Raw genomic sequence first — 14,464 nt, forward strand, 5'->3', positions numbered from 1 at the left:
AGGTGGACGTAGAAAGGATGTTTCCTCTTGTGAGTGAGTCCAGAACTAGGGGGCACTGTTTTAAAATTAGGGATCACCCTTTTAGGACAGAGATGAGGGGAAGTTCTTTCTCTCAGAGGGTTATGCAACTTTGGAATTCTCTGCCTCAGAAGGCACTGGAGGCAGGGTCACTAAATATTTTTAAGGCGGAGGTATATTGACTTCTACGGTGGTGATGGTGGCATAGTGGTAATGTCATTAGACTAATAAGCAGAGGCCTAGGCTAATGTCTGGGGACATGGGTTCAAATCCCACCATGGCAGCTAGTGGAGTTTAAATCCAATTAATAAAGCTAGTCTCAGTTAATGGTGACCATGAAGCTATTATTGATTAAAAAAAAAAACCCATCTGTTCACTAATGTCCTTTAGGGAAGGAAATCTGCCAACCACATCCCATGGAGGAATAAAGAAAAAACAAAGCTCATTTAACAATGTGCATCACAGGAACATTATCAGACAAAATTTGACCCCGAGCCACCTGAGGAATTATTTGTGCAAGCGTCCAAAATTTTGGTGAAAGAGGTGGTTTTCAAGGAGCACCCTAAAGGAGGACAGAGAGGTGCAGGGGTTTAGGGAGGAAATTCCCGAAATTAGGGCCTAGGCAGCGGAAGGTACAGCCTGGAATGGCGGAGCGATTAAAACCTGTGCATGCACCTGCATCACATGGACTGCAGCGGTTCAAGAAGGCAGCTGCTCTAGGGCAGCTAGAGATGGGCAATAAATGTTGGCCTAGCCAGTGATGCCCACATCCCATGAAAGAATTTTAATAAAAGCTGGGAATGCTCAAGGCGCCAGAGCTGAAGGAAGATAGAAATCTCGGAGGGTTGTAGGACTAGAGGAGATTTCAGTGAGGGGGTGGGGGTGGGGAGGAGGAGGGTGGATGGGCCATGGCAGGATTCAGGCACAAGAATAAGAATGTTATACTTGAGAGGGTGGGAAGTGAAAGTTTCAGTTTTGTTGCAGCCTCCCAGAGAACATTTTACCTCAGTCATCGCTGTGTTCACTCATTCCAATGTAAGGTATAATTAATCAGTCTAACGTCATGCCCGCGGCCCGGCTTTGTATCTGGGCATAACTCCCACCGACCTTTGTCTTTTTCTTCTTCATTCGGAGGACCCTGGACGCGATCTGGATGGTGGACAGGGTTTCGGAGTAGTGGCTGGAGGAGGCCGAGATGTGGGCGATCATGGTGGTCCGGCAGTTCAGGTTGCCGAGGGACTCCCGCAGCAGCATGGTGAGCTTGCTCTCCCTGGAACAGTGAAGCAACAACATGACACGTGATAACTTGCACTGCGGCCGCGCACACAGACCTGACCTCCATATTCTAAAGAGGGATGTAGGGGCACTGGAGTTGGAGCAAAGAAAATCCAGTGAGGCTACAGCCGTCAGGAAAGATCAAAAATTCTGGGCTAACAGCATCTGTGAAGAGAAAGACAGAGTTAACGTTTTGAGTCCGCACGGACTCGAAACGTTAACTCTGTCTCTCTCTTCACAGACGCTGTTAGACCTGCTGAGTTTTTCCAGCATTTTCCGTTTTTGTTTCAGATTTCCAGCATCTGCAGTATTTTGATTTTATCAAAAAGACTGGGGCTCTTTCATCCAGGAAAAAAAGGCTGTGCTTGTGAACTTATAGAATGACCTGCTCCTGCTCCTATATCCTACATTCCTAGGCCTTCAAAATTAGGAAAGGATTTGATAGGGTAGGTGTAGAGAAGATACGGACGCATGAACTAGGAGCAGGAGTAGGTCACTGGTCCCTTCGAGCCTGCTCCGCCATTCCATAAGATCATGGCTGATGTGACTGTAACCTCCCACCTACTCCCGATAACCTTTCACTCCCCGCCCCCCACCCCCCCTTGTTAATCAACAATCTATCCACCTCTGCCTTAAAAATATTCGAAGACTCTGCTTCCACCGCCTTTTGAGGAAGAGAGCTCCAAAGATTCAATACCCTCAGGGAAACAATTTCTCCTATGTATTAAATGAGCGACCCCTTATTTTTAAACAGTGACCCCTAGTTCTAGATTCTCCCACAAGAGGAAACATCCTCTCCGCATCCGCTCAGGGTCTTAAAGGTTTCGACCAAGTCACCTCTTACTCTTCTAAACTCCAGCGGATACAAGCCTAACCTGTCCAACCTTTCCTCATAAGATAACCCGCCCATTCCTAGTATTAGTCTGGTTAACCTTCTCTGAACTGCTTCTAACGCATTTACATCTTTCCTTAAATAAGGAGACCAATACTGTACACAGTACTCCAGATGAGGTCTCACCAGTACCCTGTACAAATGAAGCATAATCTCCCTACTTTTGTATTCTACTTGTTGGGGAGGCGAACCAGGGGCCAAAGATAGAAGATAGTCATTAATGAATCCAATAGGGAATTCAGGAGACACCTTTTTAATCAGAGAGTGCTGAGAATGTGGAACTTGCTACCACAAGGAGTCAATGAGGTGAATAGCACAGATACACATAGGAGGAAGCTAGATAAGCTCATGAGGGAGAAAGGACTAGAAGGATCTGATGATAGGGGTAGAGGAAGAGGGTGCAAGGAGGCTGATGGAGAGCACAAACACTAGCAAAGACCAGCTCAGCCAAATGGCCTGCTTGTGTGTTGTAAATCCTATGTAAGCATTGGCCATGGGCTATTCGAATGTGACGAAGCTTAAACTGATGTCAAGTTTCCCTCAAACCAATAATATTTCATTTAAAAAATGCAATTATAATTTTCTGTAGCATTCCTCTCTTTAAGGGAAGATTTCATACATATATTAAATATTATGGCCCTTAATATAGTTTATCTCACAGACACACACACACACACTGTTCATGCACACAGGTTGCAAGAGATGACTGAACAGTCTCTCACACACAATGGCTGGATAGTCACACGCACACACACACACACACACACACAATGGCTGGATAGTCACACGCACACACACACACACACACAATGACTGGATAGTCACACGCAGACACACACACACACACACACACAATGACTGGATAGTCACACGCAGACACACACACACAGTGACTGGATAGTCTCACACACACACACACACACGCACACACACACACAAGGACTAGATAATCACACGCAGTCACACACACACACACACAAAATGACTGGATAGTCACATGCAGACACACACACACAATGAGTGGACAGCCTCACACACACACACACACACAATGTTCATGCACACAGATTGCAAGAGATGACTGAACAGTCTCTCATATACACACGCACACAATAACCGGTCACTCACACATACACACACACACACACAATGTTCATGCATGGATTGCAAGAGATGAATCAACAGACAAACACGCACACACACACGCACACACACAGGCCAGAATTTTGACATCGGCATGTGGGGGCGGACCCAACGCGCCAATGCGTGAAAAGACGCACGGTGACATCGAGTGTGCGTCCTGACGTCAGCGCGTGTTATTTAGATATCACATTCGGTAGGCATGCGACAGAGGCAGCTGTGCACCCTCCGAACTGTCAACGGCCTATGAAAAAACCAATTAAAGTAGTTATCAACACTGCCCGTCCAGCCTTAAGGTTGGCGGGGGGGCAGGCGAAGAGCCCAGATGGCCTTCCTGTTTTTCAGGAAACCTCATCCACGGGCAGGATGACGTTTCCTGAAGGTTTTATTAAATAAATAAATACATTCTGATAAATTGACAAACATGTCACATGAGGGGACATGTGTAAATAATTTTTATCTGTCTTTATTAAAAAATTTCGATCTCAACTTAATCTCCTTGAGGCAGCTCCGTGTCTCAAGGGGATTTCTGCGCTTATTCGTGCACATGTGTGAAAGAGCGCAGGCCCCGACTCTCACTCCTTCCCCCCCGCCTGCACAGGTAGTGCTGAGCGCTACCGGCCGTGCGTCACGCTGGGCAGGCCCTAATTGGCCCACCCGCATAAAATGGTGGCACGCAGCCGATCGCGGGCGGCAATCGGCTCTGTGCCCGTTCCCAACAGGCCCACCCGAAACACACATAATGACCGGATAGACACACACACACACACACACATGCACACACAGTTCGTGCACACAGATTACAAAAGATGGATGGGCAGTCTCACACACACACACACACACACACACATATAGTTCCTGCACACAGATTACAAGAGATGGAGGGACAGTCACACACATATATATACACACACACACAAACACAATGACTGGACAGTCGCACACACACAATGATTGGAAAGACACACACACATACATGCACACGCACAGTTCGTGCACACAGATTACAAGAGATGGATGGACAGTCTCACACACACACAATTTTCATGCACACAGATTGCAAGAGATGAATGGACAGCCTCACGCACATACACACACACATACACATGTAATGTTCATGCACACATTGCAAGAGATGAATGGACAGTCTCATACACACACACAAACTCACACAATGTTCATGCACAGATTGCAAGAGATGAATGAACAGTCTCTCTCTCTCACACACACACACACACACACTAACACACAATGTTCATGCACAGATTGCAAGAGATGAATGAACAGTCTCTCTCACACACACACACACAAACACAATGACTGGACAGTCACACACACACAATGATTGGAAAGACACACACACATACATGCACACACACAGTTCGTGTACACAGATTACAAGAGATGGATGGTCAGTCTCACACACGCACACAATGTACATGCACACAGATTGCAAGAGATGAGACACATACACACACACAATGTTCATGCACACAGACCACAAGAGATGAAGGGACAGTTTCACACACACACACTCAAAATGACTGGATACACACACACACACACACACACACACACACACAAACATACACACTGTTCATGCACACGGATTGCAAGAGATGAATGGACAGTTACACACAAGTACAGGCACACACACACAGTAGACATGTTCCACTAAAGGCTTATAATGTCTTGAGCATTTCATGTGTTCTAACAAAATTTATATTGCAAGAATTTCAAACATAAAACCTCTATCATTGACATAAATGTCTTGCAATTCCTCGAGGATGGAAGAGAATTCTTGCTGTGTTTGAAGTCTGTTTATTGCTTGGCTGAATATTTTGCATATTTTCTCAGTCACTCACCATGGGCCCACATCTGCTGCATGCAAAAAGCTTTTCATTGTGTTCAATGTGATTCTGATTGCTAACGTAGAAATAATAAACACTATCCATTTCCAGTTTGCTAACTGGTCACATTCAATTGGGACATTCTAGATTTGTTTCTGTCTGTTTTTGCTCTTTCAAGGGTCGACTCTCCCTCTCGAACAACATCAGCACCAACGCGTTACAGTGGAAATTACAGATACCGTGCGATCCTTGCTCCTTAATTTCCGGCTCAAAGAGACTTTCCAACCTTCTACCCACTGCAGAGGTCTTGGCTAACCCCCACCGCAGCCCCCCAACCCATGCCCTTTGACCTTTCACCCTATTAACATGCCATTCATGGATTGCAATGAAAAATCTAGACCTGTGCTTTTTTTTTTTACAGCTGCTACCTGGGACCACATGCTGAAATCTAAGCCAGTTAAGATGTTTCTCTGTGAGGTGGGTACTGCAAGGAATTATCAGAGCCAGAGTGGTGTTCTGATCTAGTTTTGATCTCTTGAGGACCAGGAAAGGTTGGGGAGGGGGGAGTGGTGGGGGGGAGCGGTCAGAGAAGAATTTCCAAGATTTTTTTTCCCTCTCCAAATTGGCCTGGGTTTCTAATCTCCCAGGAGGTCACGGTTTTTTTAAAAATTAATTGTTCGGTGGGTGTGAGCATCGTGATTGTCCTCGAGAAGGTGGTGGTGTGTCACCTTCTTGAAGCCCACGTGGTGTAGGTACACCCTCAGTGCTGTTAGAGAGGGAGTTTCAGGATTTTGACCCAGCGACGGTGAAGGAACGGCGATATATTTCCAAGTCAGGGCGGTGCGTCACTTAGAGGGGAACTTGGAGATAGTGGAGTTCCCATGTGTCTGCTGCCCTTGTCCTTCGAGGCGGTAGATGTGAGTTTGGGAGGTGGTGCCAAAGAAGCCATGGAGAGTTGCCACAGAAGGTGCAAACTGTTGATACCTGTGCAATGGTGGTGGAAGGGGTGAATGTTTAGGGTGGTGGATGAGATGCCAATGAAGTTGGCTGCTTTGTCTTGGATGGTACTGAGCTTCTTAGTGTTGTTGGAGCTGCACTCATCCAGGCAAGTGGAGATTATTCCAACGCACTCCTGACTTGTGGTTGCAGTGGGGATTGTCTATCATGATGCAAAAGATGTATGAACTGTCAGGGACAGGCTGGATGGATCGGGCGGTCTTTTCTTGTCTGATCCAGTTTGTAAGTGCTACGTTTTCTAAAAAGGAAAGGCGCAAATAATCTTTGCCCACAGCCGCCACTTCCAAGCTTTTCTGCCTCCCAAATGGCAGGTGCGCTTACAGCCTCCTCTCTCAGTTTAAATATTTAGCGGGAGGAGAAGAGCCCAGTGTCCCATCAATACTGTACAGGAAACTGTCAAACAGCTTCAAGTTAGTCAAAGAGTAGAGAGAAGGTAGCAAGCCAGAACAACTCTGGTAGGGAACACGCAATGAAACAAGCACAAATCAAAATGGCCTCTTTTTACGTATTACAAAAAAAGGGAACGGTTTAATCAGGGGTAGCTACCTGTAAAATTTGATCCCCTTTCCACTACTTTAAGCAATGATGAAAGACAGGATACAAAATGTATATAAATGGTACTTGTGATGATATATTTTGTAATTTTATAAACATCCCCCTACGTTAAGTGCCTTTTTCTTTGCACAAACCAATAAAACAACCAGCAACCACAAGAATGTAGAAGCATTCCTCCCCATTACATGAAGACACCAACAAGTAACAGATGGTTTTTCCAAACTAACTTCCGAGGTATGCAAACAATATCTTAAATTACAATAATCAGAGGCTTAAAAAAAAGTGTCCAAGTTTCTCATAAGATTGAGTATGTAACTGAGAAGAAAAGGCTTGCATTCATATAGCGCCTTTCACAACCTCGGGATGTCTCAAGGTGCTTTACAGACAATTAAGTACTTCTGAGGTGCAGTCACTGTTGTAATGTAGAAAATGTGGCAGCCAATTTGCACACAGCAAGCTCCCACAAATAGCAATTTGATAATGACCAGGTAATCTGTTTTAGTTACAATGGTTAAGGGATAAATATTGGCCAGGATACCTAGAAGAACTCCCTTGCTCTTCTTTGAAATTAGTGCCATGGAATCTTTTATGTTAACTTGAGAGGGCAGAAAGGGTCTTGGTTTAATGTCCTTTCTGAAAAATTACATTTCTAACACTGCAGCATTCTGTCATGCACTGGGAGAGTCAGCCATGTTTTCTGTGGTCAAGTCACTGGAGTGGGACTGGAACTCATGGCCTTCTGACACAGAGGCTTGAGTGTTATTCACTCAGTCTCAGCTGTCCTATCATTGACAAGCGGCATCCCGGGATTACAGTCAGGAAGCCCCTTAGATCTGAAATATAAGCAGAAAGTGCTGGAAATACTCAGCAGGTCTGGCAGCATCTGAGAAGAGAGAAGCAGAGTTAATGGCCCAGAACTTCTGTTCACCAGAGGGTTGTACCTGAGAGGTACCCCAAAAATGCACTGCGGGAACCCTCGGAAGTCCCCTTGCAAGGATTTTTGGGAATTGCCTGGGAAGGTCAAACTTCCGAGGGGCAATTATCTACACTGGGAACCATCCGATACTTCGATTTAAATCGGAGACCGGATGATTCCGACTCTCTTTAGCAGAATAGCTACCCAGGAGAAGTTAGAAGAATTAAAACCACTTCTAACTCCTGGGTAGCTGTACCAGTTATGTAGGTAGGTGGGAATGTGGAGTTACAATCAGATCAGCCATGATCTTATTGAGTGGTGGAGCAGACTCGAAGGGCCAAGTGGAGCCTACTCCTAATGCGCATGTTCATATGACAAATCCAGTGCTTGACATTACATTTATTCACCAGAAGGGCAGCAGCATTTAGTCTAGAAGGTTTTGCATCCTGTGGAATCGAGAATTTACAGCACATGAGCAGGCCACTCGGCCCAACAATTCTATGCCAGCTCAAGCCTCCTCCCATCCTCCTTTGTCCAACCCTGTCAGCATATCCTTCTATTCCTTCCTTGCTCATGTGCTTATCCAGCTTTCCCTAAATCTTTTCTCTGAAAATATCATTTTTTCATAAAATTTGTAAAAGTGCACTACAAGACATTTCGACTTGGAAATGACAGAAAATGAAATAAAATTCAACTTCCCTCCATACTGTATGTTCCACTCTGAGGTGCCTCAATGTAATTGTAATACCCTTGATATTTATAACATTTATGTTAGGCATGTAGCCCAAGGGGGTCCTACACACTTTCCGGCCCCTCAGTGTACTATGGCTGAACACAGGTTCCCCTAAACACTTCTCTGCTTTATATATTCCTACCTTCTGGGCCTCAGCAACCTGACTTTGGCTGATCCTTCACCACCTTTCCTTTTGTTCAGAGTTACTAAGGTGGGGGGTAGGGGGTCATTCCGCCCTTTATTGTAGATAGGTGTGATAAGTACAGGGTTGCAGAAACAGCGTTGCAATCAAACGGTTTCACTAATGTGCCCTCCCTTGGATAAAGTCAGGAGGGGAAGGAATGAAAACCTGCTCACAATGAACTCAGGCTGCAAGCGGGAATGAAAGCCAGGTGGTGAAAAGACGCAATGTAGGCATGTGAAGCTCCCAATGAAATAAAGGTTACTGTTACAAAGCCCTACATCTGGTTGCTAGGAGTACTGACTGAGTAAGTAATCCCGAGCAGGAGAGCCCCCAAAGCTTTAAACAGGTACCAAGGCATCGTTAACATCCATCTCACTGGGCGTAGAAGACTTGAGCACAACACCTCGCTGACACCTCATCACCACAACTCTGACCATGCAGCTCTCCCTCAGCGCTGCGCTGAAGTGTCAGCCCACCATCCCTGCCATTGGTCTCAAACCCACGATCTTCAGACTCAGAGGCAAAAACAACCCAAACTGCCTCCAAATCCCTGTTGTAATACAACTTTCACCCCACGCAGTAACACTGAGGCCTACTTAATGGGCCTCAGCTTCACAGAGTGGCCAAATCTGCATTTAATAATGTTAACTGGATAATGAAACAATCCAAGTACAGATTACTTCAAGTGCTGTTAAATGCCTGTTAAAGAACCATATATATATATATATATATATATATATGTATGCCGTCATTCTCTTTAAGTATTATGAAAATGACAGAGCTTCCTGTGGCATACTCCTGTTCTGACCCACATTCCCCATAGCTCTCAAGTGAGGCCGTTTTGAATTACAGGCTCAGGTAGACCAAATAAAAAAATAGGAAACTGTATCTTTCTTATTTGATATCTGAAACCTTAGTCCACTTGCGTCCGGCCTAGTAATTCACTAGCAAAGGCAGCAGTAACCGACAGCAACCCTGGCCATCTGCTGGCACATAAAAGCCTTCCCTTTCATTTCCAAGCAGTTTCGACTGATTCACTTTACATGGCAATGAAACATCACAGTGCAATCGCCACGATCCTTTGTTCTGGAATTAGCAGCTCTTGGAAATCCCTTAGCCGTGTGATTGCCAGTTCCTCTGGGAGTGCTCCCTATAATTAAGGTCACTTAGAACTGATCACCGTGTTCCCCAGGAGATGCTTTATTGATGGGAATCCCAACGCAATCACCAGCTCAACACCTTAATATCTCACCCTGCCAATCCAACGGGAAACATCACTGCAACTTGATAAGGTCACCAACTCCTCCAGGATTGCCCAGGAGTCTCCAGGAGTTAAAATATTAATCTCCAGGACACTGTTGTAAGCAACTAAAGAAGACAAGTCATAGTAGTGTCTTAAAGGTAGCTTTTTCTTCCTCCAGCTTCTTCCAATGCTTTTATCAGGCATAAAAATGTTGGAGAGTTGGGGGAAAAGGCTGTTTGACTAACAGTCAAGAACGGTCCAATCAGTTAATGAAGAAATGTTTGCTTTCCAATAGGCCATGGCGAAACGGGCCTCTGTGACAATGGAAGCTTCAGGCAACCAATGAGGGTGAGGTGGACGTGGGTGATTGAAGGTGGGAGGTCACATGACAAATCTCCAGGGTGACGTCCAACCGGAATTAGCAACCCTAGTGCCTTTGAGGCAGAGGTTTGCAGGTTCAAACCCCATGTCAAGGAGTTGAGTCTATAATCTAGACTGACACTCCAGCGCAGTACTGAGGGAATGTTGCACTGCTGGAGGTGCTGTCTTTCAGATGAGACGTTAAACCGAGGCCCCCATATACCCTGTCAGGCAAACATCAAATGATTCCACAACACCGTTCAATGAAGAGCAGGGTAGTTCTCCCCGGTGTCCTGGCCAATATTTATCCCTCAACCGACACCTAAAAGGTTATCTAATCATCATCACATTGCTGTTTGTGGGAGCTTGCTGTGCGCAAATTGGCTGCCGTGTTTCCTATGCTACAACAGTGACTACAATTCAGAGACACTTCATTGGCTGGAAAGCACTTTGTGGTCTCCTGCGGTTGTGAAATGCGATGTCAGGGAGACTCGAGGGAGAGCGGAGGGAGGGATCAGTGTAAAAGGCAGGTGGCAGTCTTCGCAAGGAGGCAGTCCATAGAGTGCCCAAACAGGAGGGGGCAACACCCAACAGCACGCCACAGGCATGCCTGCCCAGGTATACATAACGGCTTGCTCACATGGCACACAATCCCCTCACCCCCCCAACCCACCCCGCGTACAATACAAACGACAGTGGGCTGAGGCTCTTAAGTGACAAAATACTGCAGATGCTGGAAATCCAGAACTAAAACAGAAAATTGTCAGAATTACTCAGCAGGTCTGGCAGCATTTGTGGAGAGAGAAGTAGAGTTAACGTTTCGGGCCTGGGGAAAGTTAGAAATGTCAGAGGTGTCTGCAAGTGTGACCCCGGAGCTTCTGGTCATCTCACATTTCAGAAGGAAAAACTAGTAAAACTTGAAAATGATTGGCACTGGTCCCAATTGGACTTCCATTTTAAGGTAAACAAGACCAGTTTGGACCAGTACCAGTCATTTCCTATTGGTTTTTCCTTAACCTGCTCCCAATCTGACCTTTCTGTCCTTGTCTGCTGCAGTGTTCCAATGAAGCTCAACATAAGCTCAAGGAACAGCCCCTCATCTTCCGACTTGGCACTCTATAGCATCCTGGACTCAACACTACGGTGATAGAGTGGGGGAATGGGTCTGATTGGATTGCTCTACAGGGAGCCAGCATGGACTCGATGGGCCGAGTAGCTTCCTTCTGTGCTGCCATGACTCTATGACTCAAAGAACCTCAGATTAGCAAGGGCTCCGTGAACGCTTGAAAATGTCGGCATTGATCCCATATTCCACAGTCCACAGACAGGCAATGTGTAGGAATGAGCACTTAGTTTCATACCAAGAGATAATGTTTATAAGACCAGGTTATTCAGGTTGTAATATTAATTAAGAGGAGTGCTTTTAAAATTCTAGCGACAGGTTGCCAGGAATATTCCCTGCCTTGTGTTTTTGCAAATGTGAGCCACTTGTAGAAGGTTCTAGACTGTCTAGATTTGTTACGTGCATACCTGTGGGCGGAGAGGGTTGGTGTTTTTTTTAAGCTTAAAGTTATCTCCTTCTTCAGTCAGAGCTTGAATAGACCCGGGTGGAGGAACAAAACAAATTTTACTCTTTTACCAAAAAACAAATTAAATTTACGGTAATTTTGGGGTTCCAGCCTTACCCAATCAGATACGGAAGGCTGTAGTGGAGCCAGCTAAGGGAGAAAGCGCCAATCCTGGGCACTGATTGGAACATGGACAAGTGATGGATAAAGTGCCAAGTGCTTTTGACTTTAAATGGACACTGGGACATTTAAACCTAATTATGTGCCCCATGGGAATGTAGACTATAGAAACTAGAGTATATTAATCAACCTGGTACAAAGCATGGGGACAGGAACAGTGTGTAACCATGGAGCTGAGGGTAATCAGTGCAGGGGGATTCTAACAAAAAACTACTGCGGATGCTGGAAATCCAAAACAAAAACAAAATTACCTGGAAAAACTCAGCAGGTCTGGCAGCATCGGCGGAGAAGAAAAGAGTTGACGTTTCGAGTCCTCATGACCCTTCTGTTGAAGGGTCATGGGGACTCGAAACGTCAACTCTTTTCTTCTCCGCCGATGCTGCCAGACCTGCTGAGTTTTTCCAGGGGGATTCTATTCTGATGTGTGAACTATGAGGACAACTGACTTTGAGGCCCACAATGTGGGACGCCCCAATCTGTCAGATTGGGTTTGATGAACCTAAATTTGTACCGAACACTGTGAATGGAATCTTCGAATTTGAGCCGGTTTGTTTAGCCAAATATTAATCACTAAGCAAAGGAGATTGAGCCTTCAAATTTCCTCTTCGTTTCCATCAATTGAATTGAGTGGTTGGGGCTAAATGAATTTCTTTAAAGCCAAAGTGAAATTTTGACAAACCTCGACTGGAAGCTCTTGGCTAGATCAAACAGGAGCTAAATTTTCCACCTATTCATCGTCCCCATCTATAGCTCTGTCTGTTGTACAAACGGAAATTTGCTTTACCGGCCACCCAGGCAATGTTGGTTGGTGGGTGGGGGGGGGGGGGGGGGGGGGGGGGGGTAAATATTGGCCAGGACACCACCTCCCTTGTGTTTCTTCAAAGTCGTACCATCCACACAAGTAGCATGATGAGGATCAGGTTCGATGTCTCATCCGGAAAACAGCACACACGACAGAGCAGGGCAGTGTTTCCCCCGGTCCTGCACAGCAGGGCCAGCCTGGGCTTTTGTGCTGAAGCCCTGGAGTGGGACTTGAACCGGGAACCTCGTGACTCAGTGACGAGATTGCTACCAAGTGAGCCATGGCTGACCACATTAACTGTTTCAAATAAACGGGCATTCTGGTGGCTGCCAAAAATAGGTGCCTGGCCTCCTTAATGTTAATTAGGGGCCGAACAAAAGAAGCAGGAGCAGAAGTTGGCCATACGGCCCTTCGAGCCTGCTTCACCATCCAATATGATCGTGGCTGATTTTCTGCCTCAAATCCACTTTCCTTGACCACTCCCCATATCCCTTGATTCGCTAAGAGACCAAGAATCTGTCTATCACAACAACAGGGCATCCAAACCCTCAATTCCAGGTCCATAACCCTATGAGTGAAGAAAATTCTCATCTCAGTCCTAAATGATCCCTTCTCCTGAGACTGTGAGACCTGTTGAAGGGGCCCAGTGCAAAGTTAGTTGCCACTGAGTTGACCAATTCTTGGGCCTGCTCTGCTTCTCTGGGCCTGCCAGCAAAACATTCGTTTTGAGGTAAGTTTAAACCTTTCTTCGGAGCCAGAAGGACATACATACATACCAACATACAAATTAGGAGCAGGAGTAGGCCACTTGGCCCCTCGAGCCTGCTCCGTCATTCAATAAGGTCCTGGCTGATCTGATTGAAACCTCCCGCCTACCCCCGTTAACCTTTCACCCTCTTGTTAATCAAGAATCTATCTACCTCTGCTTTAAAAATATTCAAAGACTCTGCTTCTGCTGTCTTTTGAAGAAGAAAGTTCCAAAGACTCGCCATGTCAAGATCCCTCAGGATCTTAAAGGTTTCAATCAAGTCACCTCTTACTCTTCTAAATTCCAGTAGTTACAAGGAGCAGGAGGGCTCTCCCCACCCCCCCTCCCCTTGCCACCCCGACTCTAAGGTCTTCACAATTGGTCTCCCCAGTTGCCTGCTCCACACCCACCCTGAGTCGTACTTTCGACACATGGTGCTTAATGCAGCTCGGTTAGAGGCCCAAGGCCTAATTTCGGGCTGTTCTCAAGGCTGAGCCTGGAAGAGAGCCCAGATGAACTTCTACTGCATGGTCTGTACCGAGTTTTGTGATCTTGCCTTGGGGCAGTGGGGAAGCTGGTGGGAGGGAGAGGGGAGGTGGCCACAATTGACCTTGGTGTCCTTGGACCGGAGGAGCCATAGAATTGGTCCATTCTCCCACACATTACTCCTGTCCGGTAATCTGCGGTAGGAAACACATGACGGTGGGTGCACAAAGACAAGAGGCAGGCGGCAATGTGATGGATTCTGTAGCTGAATTGCTGCCAAAAACTGACTTTCCAGATGTGCAGCAGCCTTTGTGCAAGGCCCCAGGCTGACCTGGAGACTTTTGGATCTCCATCTCAAGGAGAGACAAGGAATCATAATTGGTACGAAACTGGAGTGAAGTCTTTGCCATGCTGTATCATTAATCATTGTTTGTGGGTGAATCATTTACTGGTACTCGGGTCACTGCATCAAATGTGTTTGTTTCTAAAGGAACCCA

The 14,464-nt window shown here is 46.0% G+C and overlaps 1 protein-coding gene across 1 annotated transcript in view; it reads right to left on the bottom strand.

Annotated features, from left to right (window-relative positions):
- kif26ba (kinesin family member 26Ba) overlaps positions 1–14,464 on the bottom strand; it is a 314,639-nt gene that overhangs the window by 36,903 nt on the left and 263,272 nt on the right. The window contains exon 11 of the mRNA XM_078557402.1: positions 1,126–1,288. Within this exon, the coding sequence (XP_078413528.1) occupies positions 1,126–1,288 (163 nt within the window). The remainder of the gene's footprint in view (positions 1–1,125; positions 1,289–14,464) is intronic.

This window comes from Cetorhinus maximus, chromosome 14 (genome assembly GCF_964194155.1).
Source record: "Cetorhinus maximus chromosome 14, sCetMax3.hap1.1, whole genome shotgun sequence".
Taxonomy (NCBI): domain Eukaryota; kingdom Metazoa; phylum Chordata; class Chondrichthyes; order Lamniformes; family Cetorhinidae; genus Cetorhinus; species Cetorhinus maximus.